Raw genomic sequence first — 19,852 nt, forward strand, 5'->3', positions numbered from 1 at the left:
CTTGTCATTTAAATGATTCTTTCATTAGTAAACAGGCTTTTATTAACCAAATGTACCTTAGAGTCAGTAAAGGACAGCTGTTCAGTTGTTTGCAGAGATTAAATTGAGCCAAACACTATTATTCAACACACAAACTGAAAAGCCCCTCAGAGCCTCCACTCTCCGCACAAGCACATGGAACACATGTCATTCAACCTAAATGTTATTTATAGGGAAGTAAGAAGTAGAATAAGTATTTTAGTCTTATTAGGGAGGAGCACTTTTCCTTCGTAATCAAAGTATTGACTGAATCCCTCTGTTTTCTTTTAATCTTCACTGTGTTTGTCACTGCTCTCCTCTCACAGCATCAGTAAAGTTCTCCTTATCACAGTTAGTGATTGTGTGGCAGACAGCTCTATTGATGGGCGGAGAATAGGAGCATGCCAGACAGCTGCTGTAATGCCATTCCAGCACTTGGGCCTTCTCACACTGAATACGACTGTCTGCGGTTTCCTTCCTCTCTCAGTCTCTCATTGGGCAGATCTGGGCAGCGAGGAGGCGATCGCCCGCTAAAATAGCCCTCATTGTTCAGAAAACTGACTAATGAATGATGCTGGGGGGTGGGGGGCGCTGGGGGGAGCTGGGGAGAGCTGGGGGTGGGTGGGAGGGGAGGAGGTGAGGTGAGGTCACACATTGTCCCCTCTTTTGGACTTTTTTCCTCGGCCGTCTCATGGGATGGCTGTTTGTTTGTTGAAGGCTTCGGTGCTGCTTTGTTAGTTTGCCTGTTTTGAGGTCAGTGACGCTGGGATGTTGCCCAGTCCAGGCGCGCACACACACACACACACACACACACACACACACACACACACACACACACACAGCCGTCCTCCATGAAAACCCAAAGGAAACTGAGACGGATGTTTCTGGAATGCAGCGAGCAGCTTGGTTCTTGCCATTGTCTTCAGGATCACCTGTAGTCTGAGTTCCATGTTAATAGTTTGAGAGGAACGTCTCATTAGTCATCACTGACCTGTTCCTTCTTTTAAATAAGACATTCATCAATATACTTTTCAATATAATGATAAATGACAAAAAGCCTCCTCTTGGTATTTGTTAGCAGTTTTGCATAATTCATTCTGCAGTAATTTCCCCTGGTGATACTGTGTTTTCTTGTAAGAACGGCTCCATTTAAATCCAGTAAATATTCATTAATTATTCATTTATTATTGGAAACCTAATTCCCCATATATGCTAAATTACATGTTTGCCTGCAGATATTGTCAAAGCAGGGTGAGTTTCTGGCATAACTCCACCCAGTTGCTGCATGGAGATGGGAACTAAGTCTACAGAGGGCCAAATCCAGCAACACTTGTTGTATATTGAACAATTTTATTGCGAGACCAGTGTGTTTTGGCTTGTGGCCTTCATCAGGGTGATCATCAAACATGTGACAAGCAACATCTAAATAAGCATGCAGCAGGGAGAAAGAAAAGACAATTGTGTGCAGACATTAAAATGTTTTCAAGTTCAGCTGACTTAAAGACTCTCTTGGTGATGGTAGCAAAAAAATCAAAGTGTATGAACTGAACACTGTTTATTTCCTGTATGAAATTATATTGTCCTTTCCAGAACACTTTGGCAGACACACAGGAAATTATAAGGAAACAATAAAAGTCCTGTTGTCACTGAGTTCCCGACATTTTAATTTGAAAAGAATAGCTCATACCAAATAATCAGAATTCAAAAATCAAAATATTATCAGCTCAACTCTCAGTGGGCTGTATTCAACCCAGTCATCAGAATAAATGTTGGCATTGTACATTTCTGCAAACTATGTATATGTAACATGCATGCATTTCATGTCAATGCTGTGGTTAACATGTGGTTAGGTTTAAGCACAAAAAACACTCTGTTAGGGTAAGGAAAAGATCATGATTTGGCTTAAAATACATGGTTTTGGTGCCACAATCATGGCTGGAAATGCTGCTGGTGCCTTCATAAAAACAGTGGGTTTCAGTAGCATGATCATGGCTGGAAACACAGGGATGTGTCACTAAAAAACACCCAGTTTTGGTGGCAGATGCATGGCTTAAAATGCTGCCAATGTCTCACTAAAAAACACCTCGTTCTGGTGGCAGAATCACAACTGGAAATGCATCAATGTGCTGCTAAAAAACACCAGGTTCTGGTCCCACAATCATGGCCTTGCTGCCTTGATGACACAATCATGGCCAGAAATACGGCAATGTGTCGGCAAAAAGGTAGGTGCCACAGTCAGTGCTGGAAATGCAGCAATGTGTTGCAAAACAAACAAACAAAAAAAAAAAAACCACTTGGTTTTGGTGCAGATGCATGGCTGGAAATGCGACCAGTGTCTCACTTAAAAACACTGGGCTTTGGTGCCAGAATTGCAGCTGGAAATGCACAAATGTGTTAATTAAAACACTTGGTTTTTAGTACCACAATCAGAGCTGGAAATGGTGCTGGTGTCTCCATAAAAATAGTGGGTTTTGGGAGCATACTCATGGCTGGAAATGCAGCAATGTGTTGCTAAAATACCACTCAGTTTTGGTGGTAGATGCATGGCTGGAAATGCAGCTAGTGTCTCCCTAAAAATATTCGAATTTGGTTGCACAGTTCTGGCTGGATATGTACTAATGTGTCACTAAGAAAACAATTTTGGTGACACAATCATGGCCAGAAATGCAGCAGTGTGTTGCTAAAAAAAACACCTGGTTTTGGTTCTACAACCATGGCTGGAAATGTCCTGACCTTTCGTCAAAAAAAAATTCCCGATTTTGTTGTTTGTTCATCTCAAACAGTGTTCTGCTGCTTGGCAGCTGTCCACCTGTTTCACACTATACAGCAACATCCGTTTAGATATGCTGGTATGATCCGTATGAAATGTACAAATGTGACGTATCTGTGGTTTGCAGAAACGTATAATGCTAACATTTTGTTCTGCCGACTGGGCCGCTGTCTGAATGAGTTTAATTCAGCTTCACTGTAAACAAATACAGTCTGTAATGGCCTGAATAAAACAGTGAAATAAGAGTTATTAAACATATTTGCTTGATTAAACTTACTCTGGTCATGTCAGTGCATAAGGTGGACTGTGAAAGCAACAAGAGACTCGGAGCATATGATCAATCTACTGTTTATTTTGGACTGTAAATGTACCGCAGCAAAATAGATGGAAATGAAATGTCTGATTAATACAGACCAACCGAATACAAACATGTAACAGTTTACTATCCAAACTGGTCTATGTCATCTTTTACATAAACCTTTTACAACCAACCAATTATTCTACGCCTGTTAAACATGCAGAGATGAGTCATCTGTTGTCTGGGGAAATGAGAGAACTCACCAGCAGAAACACGAGCAGTTTGTTTGATGCTCTGTGAAACAGAAATCCAACCCTCCTGCTCTCATCGATTCCCATCAGTCAGTAAAATCAGATTAGGCAGCAATCAATAAACGCTTTGACTTTCAAATGACATTCTTTGTTCTGTCTTCATGCTGTTCCCTCATGCACAAACCTTCTCCTTAACATGCACACTGAAAAACCGAAAGAGCTTCAGCAATTAGGATAGAAGATAAAATTGTTAGTCAAATATGTCGGTGGCGAGACACCCCAGGTGAGAAGAGACTTTATGCACTGGTCAATTTTCAAAAATCGAAAATACACATTAAGGTTTATTTTAGTTCAGACTTCATTTATGCAAAAAGCAGATTTAATTCAATAAAATTGCAGAAAAATTATGATACAAAAAATATTTGTGTTAATGTAAGTAATCAACTGCAGAAGTTTCATAGTGATATCTTGGTAAAAATTTTTTACCCTAGTGTCTTATCTTTAGTCTGAGAATGTTTGGACTTTACAAATCGTATCTTTTAAAGACTGTTTCCTCAAAATTAGGTTTGTTTTTTGTTTTTGACTAAACAATCTCCTCATCAGAAGTATTTAAATCCACCAAACTGCCCAGTTTTACGTCTGTATTCTGAAGGTTTAAAGATGTTTGTTCATATATCATTCATAGACTGATTTATAGAAATTTTTATTCCTGACAACATAGCAATTTTCTTTTTTTAATGACTGTTAACAGTATATTCTGGTTTATGGAGTGATAAAAAAAAGATCAAAATGACAACAAAATGAAACACAAATTTAGAACCAGGATTATCCAATGTTTGGATTTTTGTTCAGGACATGATGTTTTTAATTATTAATTTGAGAGCACTGGGGGCTTAGCCTGGTCCGTTGTAGGGGGGTCTGGAAGGATCCTCCCCCATGAAATTTTCTTGACGAGCAAGCTCAATTTTGATGCTTTTTTTATGCATTTGGCATCTTATTAACGCTTTAAGTTTTTCCTCCAAAATTAATTAAGAATTATGATGTTAAAAACATCAACAGTTGTTACTAATTAATATTGTGTACGAACCGAATATTTTGCAACTGCTATCATTAAAATTGAGAGAATTTTGAGGTACTTGAGTATTTCCAACACGATCTCATCCCATGTCGTCACATATCAATGCTTTGTTCGTGGACTTTCACGTCCTAGTGGACTTTCACATGCTAGGTATCCTCCTGCGTCTGCTGTTGACGTTCTGGGATGCTGCAACCAACGTCGGGACATTAACAAATCCACGTGGTTAGGTTTAGAAAAAAGAACTTCGTGGTTTGGCTCTACATTCATACGGGAGCATACACGGGGCTCCTGGGTGAAAGTCCAGGCTTGTAGGACCCATCCATCCTAAAGGGACTTTCCAGGTCCTTATATTATGTTTGTTACCAGCAGCATTTCAAACTGAGGCCATCAATGGGCGTATCATACTGCCGTGACAAGTGCTGTCCAGCCAACCAGCAGCATATCATAAGACCACAAAAAGGTTCTGTCTGGCTGTGTTACAAACTGACGTCCCTTGGTGGCGACTTTGGAATGAGAATGGGCTGGTATTTTTATTTTATTCTACTTTATACTTCCACTCCACCACATCTCAGACGCAAACATTGTACTTTTTACTCCACTACATTTATTTGTCTGGTTAAGTCACTTTTGAAGACTCAGATTAGAGATACAAAATATAATCAACTAAGAAATAAGGATGTATTATTATAGATTAAACTACCAATAAACTGCGCTAAATCTGCTGCTTAAAGACACAGAGGTACAAACATGCATTTTTGATTTATGACATTATTTTCGGAGGCTTTAAGGCATGAATGGAATTGCAGATTATTACATCGCAGGGTTTCTGTTTTATTTTGAGGCCTATTCTTATTTTTGAAATATATGTATAACCTATATATTTAGATCCCACGATTCTAATAAAACACATTTGTGGCCGAACGCCACTGTTGTAGGTAATCATCTGGGGAAGTTTCATGATGACATCTAAAAATTTTACCCTGTTCACCTGGGGTGTCTCACCTGAAGTAAATGAGGTGAGTGCTTTGTATTATTCTAGACAGACTTGGCACATTGATGGTTAGCGTCACTGGGGTGCGCACCAAGGCACGACTTTGGTTTTCATAGTGAATGCGTTAAAAGTAATTTTCCTCTGACTAACACTGATTAGATCTAAAACTCATTGTAATAAAAGCACTACTTCTCATATTGGTTCTTCCCCTGACGACCAGGATTCACCCTCAGCTTCTGACTCATCAGAATGGACCAGCTCCTTCTCATTTCTACACAACACCTGCTTCACCTCTGAATGCGTCTGCTGCTGCTCTTTCTTGGCAGTCAGGGTTTTAGATGACTCAATATCCACCCTGGAGTTCCAGTGATCCACATTTTCTGAATCCCCCCAAACCAAATTGTCAGCAAACCCGAGATTCTGATTGGTTTGCTCAGCGGCTTCATTGCAGACATCATCTGGTTGATAGGTGGCACCGGTCTCCAAGGAGGACACCCAGAAATCACTCTTTAATCCAGAGCTAATGAAACCATGGAGGCTGTTGTCTTTGCCGTTTGTGTTCAATAGTTCTGGTGAGTCCTTCACCACAAAGATATCTGTTTCATCAGGTAGACTGTCGGGGGAAATCTCAAGGGGCTCCTCTTTATGTGTCATAGCGCCCTCATCGTGGAGACAACTTTCAGCTGCTTGAAGAACACTGTCACATTTTTCATGATCTTTACCCTGATCTCTGATTTCAAAGTCCTCACTTGGGTTCTCCAGGACTTCCCATTCAGCTGTTTCTGGAGCCTCTTGACTCTCTACAACATCCTCAATCAGGCGTTCTTGAAATTCACTGGAAGCTTCTACAGGTACAGCCTCTTTCACCTCAGTGGGGGCAGCCACATCCTGCAGGTTTCCCTGATCTGCTGTTACCGGCAACACAGAGTTTGCTTCCTCTGAGTTGTTGATTTCTTCCATATCAGGCTTGCTGATGAAGTCAGTAACGTCAGAGTGATCTTCTATTACATCAGGATTTGTCACCATGGACACGTTGTGGTCGTCCTCTTCTTCACTTTTCTCTGGAGCATCTGTAGCTTCATGAACCTCATGCTGGACCTCCTCATCAGCCACAGTGTCTGACTGAGGCAATACCATGGATGGATCACTGAAATGTAGGTTCTCATGAGGTTGATCTATAATTGTCGTGGAAGATGCAAGTTGGTGGTTTTCTCTCACTTCAGGCTCTGCACAGGAAGCCGTTTCAGTCTCTTCTTGCTCTGTCATTTCCTTGAGAAACTTGTGTTGCAGATGTTCCTCACTCTTGCTGAGCTGCTGCTGTGCAAAGAAAGCGCTGTAGTAGTCTGTAGCAAGATTTTCTAATTCCTGTTCCACAAGTCGGTCTATCTCCAACTCCTCATCGTAGGCCACATTTGTAGGTACCGTGAGTTTGGAAAGTTCTTGAGTTTCTTCATCCAAATGTCCCTCTCTGACTTCTCTGATCATTTCTTCTGACTTTTCTGTATCCTTCAGCAGCGTAGCCTGTTCACGAACAGTTGTAGCATCATCAACATCCCTGTCCTCAATGTTAGTATACCCTAGATTATATTCCTCATCCAACGCTTCCCCTTCCACTTCCTCACACAGATCTTCCATAGTTCCAGATCTCTTTGACTTGCTTTCACTCCACATTTCCATCTCTTCGATCTTCTTTTCCTGTTCACCTTCACTAGACTCGCTCTCGTCCATGTGTGACGCCTGAGTGTTGGCGTCAGTCTCATCACTCTTGTATCGAATCAGAGGACGAGTGTCGGCAAGAGTGTTATCCTGAGCGTAGCTGTTGCTCTCCAACTCGGTCCGCCATGACATGGAGACATTTTGAGAATCCTCGTCATCCTCTTCTTGGTTGTCAGGAAGCAGCGCATGATCTTGGTCGAACGCATCATGCTGTCCATCATCTGCTGGAGTGTCCATAGTTGAAGACACTATGTTGTTGTCTTGCTGTACATCTGTGGCAAAATCCTGCTTAGGTTCTCTCTTGTCATGCTCTTGTTCTCTTGGTGATATGTCTTCCTCAGGTTCAGCGTGTTGTCGTTTTTCTTCATCCTCTTTTATCCCTTCATCTGTCTTCACATCAACCTTCCTTTCTATGACACTGTCCCATGTGTCCATTTCCTCTCCATCTGGATACAACTTATCCTCAACATCCATCACGCTTGTTCCCACAACAGAACGGCTTATTTCTTGCTGTATCTCAGCTGCATCCTCCTTAATGATGTTTTCATCTTGGCTGAAGTCTGTCACTCTGTTTAACAAGCTTTCTTCAGCCTCACATTCAGTCACCGGACTGCTTGTCCTGGAATCAAAGTTTGGTTCAAGAACTGCGTCTGTTCCAGAATCTGAGGTTTCCTCTTGCACATGCTCGACCTCTTTCTCTATCCATGCTTCAGTTGGAGCTTGCAGCTCTTGCATATCATCTTTTTCTGCAGGTATTTCAGAGGACACATCCTTATCGGATTCATCACCACACTGCTCCTCTGTCATTCTAACATGGTATGGTGTGAGGTTGGGCGTGGTAAACTGATGCTGATCCACTTCATCACAGAGGGGTGGCTCAGTGTTGAGACCAGACTCGACCTGATAACTGACAACTGACTCAACAACTGGTTCATCCTCAGGAGGTTCTGCACCAGCATTGCTCCTGTCCTCTTCACCTTCTTTGTCCCCTGATGTTGCTTCAGCCTCCTGCTCGTTGGGAGGTGATAGAGGCTCAGCATAGGTGACTTTCTCCTGAACCTCCTGTGGTCTGAAATTCTCAACAGCTCCATCCTGCAGTATTTTGGGATAAGGGGTTTCCAATGTTGTGGACTTTGTGTCATCATATGCAGGTTTCTTGGAAATCTTTGGAGTTTCAGTGAAGGTGGCAGGTTTTCTGCTCCAGCTTGGCGTTGCAGTAATCGCTGTCACACCACGATGAGATGAGAGGGAAGTGGTCTTGTGGCCAGCAAACAGCTGGGTCTGGTAATTCTTTTTAACCCCCCGAGGACTGAAAACTGCATCTGTGGAGAACAAGAGCAGAGCTCATGAATACACAATGAACTGAGCTACTGTAATAGTAATGACTTGTATTGATGTCTGCAGTTTAAACCAATTTCTATATAATAATTCAGCCATATATACTGTATGCTAGATATGTGATATCCCCACACAGCGGCGATTATTATTTCAAATCATCCCCCGTACTCTTAACATGACAGAGATACTGTGGAGAACCTGCCTCCCCAAAGCATTATTAAAACGTATGTTCTCAGTGGAGGCTGGACACTAATGGGGAGATATTGATCGTCATTTCCTTTCACCGTCGTCTGAGTAACCGGAAAGCAAAGCCATATGGCTCAGTAACCTTTGGGGACTGTCTTAGGTGGCTTGCATTACAGGACCCAAAGTGCCTACCTCAGCTTCCCTAGCCAAGCCCCCCCGCCCACCCACCCAGTTAGACTAATGCGATTACCAACTGTATCAAACGTGTCCCTACTCTGAGGGGCTTTTAGTTAGACTGAGTGAAATTATACCCTCACAAAGGAGAGAGGAGATAAAGGAGAGGATTTCAGCAACATACTGCAGCAGTGAAGTCACAAGCGCTTTTTACACAAAAATCGCACCATAGAGCTGCTTCAAAGTCACTTCTTTACACCTCCTTTGTATTTTTACACAGTACTAAACAACACAAGCATCATGGCGCTCCAGCTTGTGATTTTACACAGCATGCAGACATCACAGAAGCAAAAGCGGCAACACAACACAAAAGCATCAGTCTCTAGTGTCACAAATAACATGCGTGTCGGCAGTGCTTTCTAAGTTATAACAATAACATAACATAGCAATGACAATCATTTACCATTCCTTTTTATATAGCTGCTGATTTTGTCCTTCACTTGGAGCATAAAGGACAATTTATACCTGTGTGTCGGCTCTATGCAAAGCCTATGCAGTAGCCTACAAACGTGGGCTATGCCGTGGTCAGCGTTTATAGGCTACTTATGCGGTGTTGTGTCTGTGCCGCTCTGCACTTACACCTCCTAATTGACTTAAAGCTTGATTGATTCAAAAGACATCTCAAACACACATTAAACATGGCTTTATGGGGTCAGTTTTAAACACAAGTGCACAAATCAGCTTCACTATAACTCGCAGCATTCGCAGACAAAACACTTCTTTATCTGGACACATTTTCCCCACAAACACAAAATGCTAACGTTATTAGCACAACCCTACAGCATTTTCCATTATATAAGTTAGCCTAGCGGCTCAGAGACCTTTCCGCTACTCGTATGAAGCCAGAAACAACAACAAAATTTAACAAAGGTAACGTTACAAAATTCAGCTCCATAACAACTCACAAGGTTCACTGACAAAACAACTGTCTTATATTAAAAATGTCTTCTCTACAAATACAACATGCTAACACTATTAGCACAAGTTTATAGTATTTTACATTGTAAAAATGAGCTTTGAGGCTAGTGGAGTTTTTTTCCACACAAGAATTAAAATGCCATTGTTTGGAGGCTTTATTGTCTTCACAGTTTATTATTTCTTATCTGTGAAATTAAAGAAAATAAAAGCTTTGTTGTTACTGAGGTAAATGGTTTCAGCTTCCAAAAACAGACAGAAGATCTGCGTGGCTGCAATGCGTGGTTCATTTCTGGGGTGGTGCACATCAGGCTGTGCGTCTACGCAGAGCCTACGGCATAGGTACGACGTCAATTCAACACAAATGTAGATCAGGCTGAAGGTGCTCCCAAACCGTGTCGTTTTACCAATTTGCGAATACTTCTGAGTTAGCTGCTAACTGTCATCAGCTCCTTTGTAAATCTCCCATGGTGAGTTGCACACATAACGTCATCAAAACGTCACACCCATACCGTCAGTGGTCTTGTTCTGCCAGCTGTCCCTTTTGACATAGCCATTGTTTGGCGTTGTTTCTACCTCTGATGCTGTCGTAAAGGTGAAACAACTCTGTCCCCCATTCTGTGATTGTACCTTTCATACAGTACGGCAAGGCAACATAATGACATTGAATTCCCACCTTTAAAGAGGCCCTGTAACAAGGGCTACTGACATAGTGCTGCTGTATTAATATTTTTTACTCTAATTACCTGTGATGGAAACGTTTCTTGGCTGATTTAACAAAAAGATGTCTCCCCTGTGGCCTTCACCGTCCAGCAAAGCTCTGTAGAGACAGACAAAGGCAGGAGCAGGTTACTCTCTGAATACACATCATGTGAATATTGTGACGCTGAGCCATAAATGCAGACACGTTGCTGCACACAGAGCAATGGGTGGGAAGAGGAGAGGAGTGACTTTTGTTGCTCTTGAGCAGCAGGAACAGACTGAGGTCTGTTGTTATGGTAATGAAGGAAAGGGGCCGGCCATTGAGGAGCCATCTGCAGCGCACAAACCTCTGCCATCAATCCCTCACACACACACACACACACACACACACACACACACACACACACACACACACACACACACACACAGGATGCTCATGCACATCAACACACACACTAATAGCAGATATTATGAGCAGCCCATGCAGCACTAATACCTCTGTTTCCATTCACATATGTGGAGCACACCAGTCTCCATTCCAACACATCATATAATTAGCTGCATGTCTGTGTCTGCATTCCTTATCATATGTATTTCTGAGATATAAAACATATAGGTAACAGTCTGATGTACAGTGAATGACATTGTAATTTGTCCTCTAGTTTGTCCTCCCCCCCTCCGGCTCCCCTCTGCTGTTATTCTAGACTCCCATAGCTGATAAATCGGAGGCTTCTGAAAAGGGTGAGGGTCAGAGTCTTGAGGAGGGGGAGAAGGAGAAAGGAGACACCACTATAGAGCTCCATAATGGATAAGTTGCTCTGTCCAAGACATCAGAGGCTGCTGTTTCAATGAACTGACCTTTAGTCCAGAGGGCTGTACCCGCTGTGGACGGCTCTTTATTGTCTGCGTCTCTCACTGATGGAAGTTTGTTTGTCTACTTTTTTACTGCGCAGCAGCATTAGGACGAGTTAAACTAATTGTATCAGATTTGATTTTGTTTTGATGAAACTGTCTTAATTACATTTTGTAACCTGATAATTTGGACTCTAGTTACAATAAGGCTGCAACCAAGGAAAGATAAGTTTCATTATCAACTAATATGCTGATTATTTTCTCAATTGACTGTTTAATTGTTTAGATTTTAAAATGTCAGGAAGGTGTCAAACTAGCAGTTGTATGCCTCAAGAAACCAGTCAAGCTGCAGCCACAGTTTATGTCCATTCCTGTCCAAACTCGGTTCTTCAAATATGAATGTTGCTACAAAAGAACCTACAAACATGGACCAGAACTTGGACATGGACTTGAACTAACACACTCAGATAATGCGATTGGGAGTCAAGTTACTCCTGCATCTATACAGTCAGTTGGATCCAAACTGGCCGAGGTGCCCTGCGAGTGTTCCAGAGTGCCCCACCCGGGCTTTGACGAGGGAGTTGAATAGGTAATGTGTAACAGAAGAAGAAGCCGGTAACAACATGGCAAAATCTAAATCCAGAGCCGTGCAATTTTGGATGGAGCTGTAAAGTTGTCCACCATGGTACCAGTTTGCCGCTAGCTAACGGTAGCTAACTTGTTTGTTGATTGTTTGGTCTGTGACGTAATAGGTCAACTGGAAATAGAATCAGTACTAACAAGCTGAAAGGGGGCATATCTCCACCTATCGTAGAGGAGTCGCACATACTTATATGAATAAAGTGATTCCCCTCCCGTGCTTGTATACTGAGACAAGGCAACACATTCTTACTCAGACCTTGTCACCTATCAGCGTTTGGTTGGTTTGGGACTTTCACCGTCCAGATACAACATGAAAGGTACCCTTAATGCGTTGGTTGTTGACATTCTGGGACGCCATGTCAACTTATGTCTGTTACATGTTTTGTGTTCTTTCAAAGTACCATTCAGTTTTCCACGGGAAATTTACAGTTTACATCCAGTCTCTTTCAAAATAAAAGCACTACGTCGGTATAACAATGCAAATTGACGTTTTTTTCCTTCAACTAACTCACATGGTTGGGTTTAGGACAAAAGAACAGGGTTTGGCTTTATAATCTTACAGGACGGGAACACCGCTCTCCCGGGTGAATGTCGGTGTTGGACCCGTCCACCATCCCTCCCAGCCGCCCTGTTCGGACTTTTGCCACCTTAACTTTCATTCTTGTCCTGCTTCTTTCCCCCTTGACGCTGCTGAGTGCCGTTAAACTATAACAGAGACCAGCTGCATCTTAATGCATTTTCATCTGCATCTGATGCTGCAAATCACTGTTCAAGTGTGGGATTTCAATGACTTCTGAGTGAGACCAGGTTGGACAAGGACAGTAGTCCAATTAAACGTGACCTTGACCTTTGATCACCAAAATCTAATCTGTTCATCGGTGAGTCCAATTGAATGTTTGTGCTACATTTAAGGAAATTCCCTCAGTGTCCTCCTGAGACATTGCATCCATGATGATGAGACAGAAACAAGGTCACAGTGACAATAGTCTATCGCAGTTTTCTGAAGCTCAACATCCTGTCTTCAGATTGCTTATTTTGTTCGACCCACAGCCCAGAATCCAAAGATGTTCAGTTTATTATCATATAAGACAAAGAAAAGGTGCAAATCCTCCCGTTTGCTGCATTACTAATGATTAACTGACTCCCAGATACAATGGTAGAGATGACTGTTTCTTGAACAAGTTGGATGTGTTCTCTCCAAAAATCCAAATATGAGTAATAAAGAGGAGCTAAGCATTAAGGATGTTCATGTGACCATAATAAGATAATAATTCTCTTTATACTACTTATAAAGACAAATTTGATCGAGGAGAACTCGTGATTTAGTCAACTCCTGTGACGTTGTGAGGAGAGTTGTGAGTGAGGCAGATTTTAACAAACATCAAAAATATGTTGCATTGAATGCAACATGGATCCCACACCTGTCTGACATCAAACAGGTGAGCTCCTCAGATCATCCGCCCTGGTGAAGTTTGAATGTTTTTGCATCGCAGTGTGGAGCACCACCTTTCTCCTCTTTTACAGGGATGTGACTGTGACACCTCATGAAAGCCAACTTATCATTAAAAGTCAGAGCAGAAAGTTTATCTCCATCAGTGCTCCATCTGCTGATTCATTTTATACGACAATGATCAAAACAACAGGCATATCATAACGGCTACTTTTCACCCACTGATCAGAGTATCTTTGATGGAGAGAAGAGGAGCGGGATTCAAAGCTGATATGTTGGAGCAGTCAATATCTAAATAAATCAAACATGAACTCTGTGCGTCTGTTCCCCTGAGACGAAGAAAACATAAAGAGAAATATGTTTGTAATTGTGAAAGGATGAACTGTGTACACCTATGAGACTCGACTTTCCCCTGATACAGTACACTGCAATACAGAGACGTAATAGTAAAATAAATCAATGTGAGGTGAAGATGTCACGAGCTTGTTCTGATACAGTAGAAAATACAACTCCTAACAGTCACTAATGGTGTGACAAATAATATCATGATGTAGTATGTGTGATATGTTATGAATACTCTGGCACCAATAATGTTTTGTCTTGTGTTACTGAAGCACGGTGCTTTATTTCTTCAGGGTTGGTTTTAAAATGCTGCATGTGGGAATATTTCAGTGTGTTTGTTACAGAGGTTGAGACTCTGTGCTCTTTGCTGCACATTGTTTCTTCTTAGTTGTGCATAAATCTAAGAGAATAAATGCAACATATGTACTGATTCTACCTTTGTCTAAAATTGCTTTTACATTTTTAGGAGTGCTGTTTATTTCCCATTCCTGAATCACTGTAACTGTGTCTGTCATTGAGATATAGAAGTTTGAACACACTACAGTTGAAGTGTTTTTTTTAACTTTTTATCTCCACCTCAATATTTTCTTAAACAGATACCTGCAGAACTGGTCGGTATTAACTGTAAAACACAATGAGACCATACCATGAGGCCTCACACTGTCCGCATTCAAAGTAGATAGCAATATCACATAAAATAAGCATTTTACACGTTTTTCTAAGGTTCTGTCCAGGCGATCTCCATTAAAAGAGGGTGAAATGATGTACTGAATGTGTGATTATGAGTGAAAACAAATCAACAAAGACAGATTTATCTATTCAGAACCTTATACTAAATTATTTTAGAACATTTATATTAATAAGAGACTGGATTTTTCCTTTAAAACAATAAAAGAACCCTGTATTTATTTACATTTATAACGGTCTATGTTGGAAAAAACTGCCCGAAATTCATATCTCCAGGTTGAGAGTTTCATTGGAGATAAGAAGCGTCAGTCATCGGAGCAACTGCTTGCTGATTGGCTGGCTCAACAGACCGAAAACAGAGGCAGGCCCTTCCTTTGCCACTTATTGGCTATTGAAGGCTGTGGAGTGGACATGGAAGCTCCTATTGGCTCAACTGAGGTGTCAATGAAAAGGTCAGATTTCAGCAGCCATTTTAATGCTGAGATATCTGTTGTGTTTACATGTAAACTGGAGATATTGTGGACATTATGTGCAGAGATCAGAACATTTGAAATGATGCATCTGCAGTCTGTGGATATCTACGGATGTAATAATGTGTTTGGACTAAATATCTCACTGAATTTGGATCGTCTGGACCTTTGAGAGTGTATCAGGACCATTTTTGTGAGAATATTATCGATCTGTGGATCATGACAAGGTTTCATAGGTGAGTTATAACTGTTTGTTTGTTTGTTTGTTTGTTAGTGGTCTGACAGAAGCGTTTATTAAACCTGCTGTGGTGGTTGTGTCCTGAAATACTCTGCATCAATCGAATCGCAAGAATCTTAGCTTTCTAACAAAATATCCTATGAGTAACCACTTAAACACAGCAGTTGTTTACATATCATAATGCTTTAATAAACCACACTAGATTGTTTGACTTTTTCCTCTTTATTTTTTAACTTTGGACAGAGCCAGGCTAATGGTTTGTACAATGCTAAGCTAAGCTAAAAATGTCCCATCTCCAGCTCCATACTCCATAAACAGACTTAAGATTGATCTTTTCTTAGTATTGATCAATGACTGATCAGCTCTAGATCCATATGTGTGATTATAAATGTACAAGGGGGTAAAGATGGAGACCGATTGGCTGCGGGACATTGCCCTTTGCCCTTGGAAAACACCCTCCCCTGGGGGAGCAGTAGTGGTTTCAGTTTCCATCTATGCTCTCATTTTGTGTCACTGCATTGGAGGGAACATTAGCTAGCCATGTTTGTCTCGAGACGTTGTGTCCTGATTGGCATGCTGATAGCTGGTCACTGCATTTTAATCTGAAGCTTTTTATTTGTGTGAATTCTCGAACGCATTTCGAAATATCCAAAGAAATCATTTTTAATTTAATCTAACTGGCTGGCAGTACCTCTGTCGCCCACTAGATGGCGCTGTGAGAATCGCTGCTCTGGGAATCACATTTCCTTGACCTATAACAGCAGCTATCAGTGTACCTGTATGTCGCCACCTCCAGACCCAGAGACGTCTTCTGCTGCAGCAGGCCTCGGTTCTCCAGGGTGATGTGGTCGATCTGCTGGCCCAGCTCCTCTTTCTCCGCCTCCAGGCCCTCTAAGTGCTCCTGCCAAAACAGGACATGAAACAGGAAAAGGAAGCGGTTAAAAAAAGCCACTGAGAGCATTCTCACAGTGAGTATATTGGGGAAACATTCTTTCAGCTGCTGTTTGTGGCTTGTTGCGAAAACATTACACACATGTTTTTACTGCAAGGATCAAAAATGACAGTAATGCTGTTAAAACAGTTGCACTTTGAGTTGTCCATGCAGCAGTGTTATAGTCATCCAGGACCACACTGGGAGAAGGTAACATTGTCTTTTAAGTGTTTAATTTGGGTGTTTCACCCCTCAGACCTCACTGTGACCCAGAACTAATCCCAGCAGCCCCAGCCTATAAATATGTAGCCCCCCAGTCCCTTTCAGACCCGAATGTTTTCACTCCATCAGAATATTAAATTAGCATACTGAGGGAGGAAAGCCCCGAGGGGAGGACTCACAAATGCTCCTTAAAGCCTTCAGTGGGACATCTGGCACATCACTAAAGGCCCTGAATATTCGTCAGGATAAGAGATATAAAAAATATATGTCACATGTTCATGACAGTGAAAAGAAAAAGATCTGGTGATTAAGCATCTTTTTAAAACTTTTACATGTAATAATAGATGTGACTAAACTCCAGTTTGCCTCACTGACCGAAGACATGTGAAGCTGATTATCAGCTGGTCACATTCCCCTGTGGTTTGTCACTTCTTTATTTCACACTGTGTCTATTTGTGAAGCTACGACAGAGATATCAAACACTGTGAGAGATTGCACTTTTCATGAGTAACAGCGGGCGACCTTGTGAGGACTGTTTTCACACAACAGAAGTTCCCCAATTTGCAACAACTTTTCCTTTCTCACAGCCTCTCTAGTAAAATCTTAAAAGCATTTATTCAAACAGCAGGACTTTTGTTTTGAAAATCTGTCTCCTTCATATTATTGATCACCTGACTGACAGAGCCTGACTGATAAATCGATTAGCGATATTGGCCTATTACAGATATATCTGTGTTCATGTTGTCTGATATGCATCAGTATGAAAACTTTTTTTGTTTGTTTTTTACAGAATGTAATGCAGAAAATGGTTCTTAGGATAATTTATAATCATCAAACCACCAGTGAAATTTACTGTTTTAGCACACTGATGACATTTTTAACAGTAAAGTTTATTGTTATACTGTAAAATTTCCATTATAATCTATTGTTAAACTGTAAATGTATTATTGAATCTAAATTTATGGTTAAACTTTACATTTTTTATTATAATTTATTGTTGAACTTTAAAGTTTTATTATTACTTTTTGTTAAACTGCAAATGAATTGTAAAAATTTAAAAAAAAAAGTATCATAATTTATTATTGAACTGTAATTTTATTGTTAAACTTTAAAAGTTTTATTATAATTTATTGTCAAACTGTAAAAATGTTATTAAAATTTATAATTAAACAGTTTTATTATAATTAATTATTAAACTGTCACATTTTTATGATAATTTATTGTTAAATTTTGATTTTTTTTTTTTTATTAGAATTTATTTTAAACTCTAGCATCTGTTTGGCTCGAGCTGATGATTATTGTCAGAAAAGGAATCAAAGGTGAGCATCACTTAATCTATTTATCAAATACAACTCCTTTCAGTTGTGATGAGAGTTTTTCATATTTGATATTTTATATGTAATAAACATCTGTCAACTTTAAAAACAATCTCAATTATGAAATTACTTGTGCTGCCAAAGACAAAGTTAAAGTCTGGAGCCCACACTTTATAACAGGACGTTAACAGCCACAGTGAAATGGATCTGTGGGTGTGGGTCTCTCACCTGGAGCTGCTGGATCTCCCGGCTGTATCTGTCTCCCTGTTGGGCTGCAGTCTTCTCCAGATGCCGCCTGACGTCATGAGCTGAGGCGATCTCCTTCTCCAGCGCTTGGAGCTTCAGCTGACTCTCGCTCTTCTCCTGATTCAGTTGGGTTAAATGGCCCCTGGTCTGGTTAAGTGACTCCTCCAGCCGATCTAACTGCCCCTGATGGGCCTCTGCTGCCTCCTGCCATGCCCTGTTGGCCGCCTGGGAGTACTCCTGTCCCAGCTGTAGGAGGTTTGGTGTCTGGTTGCCCCTTTGAGCCCATGTAGGTGGCATTGTGGCTCTGGAGTGGTTCAATGTGGCCTCCAAGTGGGCGACGTCCTCCTGATGGGTTTGAGTTAGGTGCCTCATCTCATTCTCCAGCTGACTGACCTTCTCCCTCAGCCACATCTGAGCCCTCTGCTCCTCCTCCAGCTCCTTCTTGCTCTGCTCTATCTTCTTCTTGGCCTGCATATGGGCCTGAGCCTCCCTCTGCCTCAGCAGGTCCAGGGCCTGGAGCTCCTCGGCCACCTTGCAGACCTCCATCTCTGTGAGGACCCTGTCCCTCCAGGCTGCGTCCACCTCCAGTCTCACCTGACGCAGCTCTTCCTTCAGGCCCTTCCTCTGTGTCGAGGCTCCATGATTGCTGTGTCTCAGAGCTTGGATCTCTTCTGCAAGCAGCGCATTCTCCTCCTCCAGGTGTTTGACCCGGCTCAGGTATGTCTCCAGGCGTCTGTTCAGGTTCAGCATCTGGTGCTTCTCCTCGCCCAGGTGGCTGTGGTGGAAGGTTTTATGTAGACTGTGGAGCTCCATGTCGGTGTAATAAAACAGAGAGATTTGGCAAACGGAGGCCTCACTCAGAGGTGCACTGATTATGATTTGGCAGCCAAGTGTATCTCTGTGTCCAGGCCCGACTCTGTGTGTGTGTGGGGTTTCTGTGAGAGTGAAGCTCCTGTGAGGCTCTGGGAGTGTGGCTGCCAGCAAGAGGCTTTCCTTTCATACTGGAGTTAATGAAGGGGCCGGGCACATGGACTGGAGAGGAGGAGGGATGGAGAGGGAGGAGACTGAAGGCCACAGAGGGAGGGGATGAGGAGATGAGGGAGGATGGAGAGGGAGGGATGGAGGGGTGGAGTAGGAGGGCTGGGGGAGATGGGAAAGGGCAGAGGGAGGCAATGATGTCATTTCCAAGGTTAACTCTTTCACCACTGGCACTTTTTCCAACTGAGAAAAAAAAAACCTTTTAAAGAGACTCAAACAGGCAGAAAGGTGCTGTAATCACAACAAAACCAGTTTAATCCACCCAAATTCTCATGTTTCTATTATCATGATGCCATAAAGGCAAAAAATCCCTATAGAATACTAAGAGTTGTTTTAAAGGCTCAGTGTGTAAGATTTAGGAGGATTTAGTGGCATCTAGTGGTGAGGATTGCACATTGCAACCAGCTGAAACTTCTCCCGGTTTGAATTCCTGAAGTGTTCATTGCTCAGGAGGTTTTTACCAGGAGCCAAATTATCCACAGAGGTCTCTTCCTCTCCAAAACCAACAGACCAGGTGATTAAAACCTGTAAAAATACAGTCTTTCTCCGACCCGATCCCTGTGCAGATATCATAGATTTCTTATAATACCTAGATACCAGATGCCAAGATGGCGCCTTTCATTCCTATGTATTTGCTCGCCCATGCTTTCCTAATCAACTTGTTGAATTTCCACTGTGTGTCACATTTTGAAATCACTCCTCTTGGCTGTAGGGAAGTTTTACAAGTATAAACCCTCCATGGATAAGAAATGATAATAGAGTCATAATTTGCCTTGTTTGCAGTTTGAGGTGTCCTGTCAACACTTTTATCTTTTTTATAATACTGGTCTATGGGGGAAATGCTTTTTGGGCTGCAGGGATTTTTTTTTTGCTGCAATACTGCAAGTAGCCACTGGAAAAAATTTGCAAGGCTGAGCAGGT

At 41.7% G+C, this 19,852-nt stretch overlaps 1 protein-coding gene across 1 annotated transcript; it reads right to left on the minus strand.

The window, feature by feature from the left end:
• Nucleotides 1–1,515: 1,515 nt before the first annotated feature.
• nes (nestin) lies at nt 1,516–18,881 on the minus strand. The gene is made up of 4 exons (XM_049582742.1): nt 17,876–18,881; nt 15,955–16,079; nt 10,542–10,615; nt 1,516–8,444 (listed from the first exon to the last, which is right to left on the minus strand). The coding sequence occupies exons 1-4, from the start codon at nt 18,704–18,706 to the stop codon at nt 5,599–5,601; spliced, it is 3,876 nt and encodes a 1,291-aa protein (XP_049438699.1). The 5' UTR covers nt 18,707–18,881; the 3' UTR covers nt 1,516–5,598.
• Between the last annotated feature and the right edge of the window lie 971 nt (nt 18,882–19,852).

Source organism: Epinephelus fuscoguttatus, linkage group LG8, assembly GCF_011397635.1.
Source record: "Epinephelus fuscoguttatus linkage group LG8, E.fuscoguttatus.final_Chr_v1".
Lineage (NCBI taxonomy): Eukaryota > Metazoa > Chordata > Actinopteri > Perciformes > Serranidae > Epinephelus > Epinephelus fuscoguttatus.

Coding starts and splice junctions, on each gene's coding strand:
- nes (XM_049582742.1), bottom strand. CDS start 18,706: ATGGAGCTCCACAGTCTACATAAAACCTTCCACCACAGCCACCTGGGC. Junction 16,080..17,875: donor GGGAGATCCAGCAGCTCCAG/GTGAGAGACCCA, acceptor CTGTTTTGGCAG/GAGCACTTAGAGGGCCTGGA. Junction 8,445..10,541: donor AAGAAACGTTTCCATCACAG/GTAATTAGAGTA, acceptor TGTTCTCCACAG/ATGCAGTTTTCAGTCCTCGG.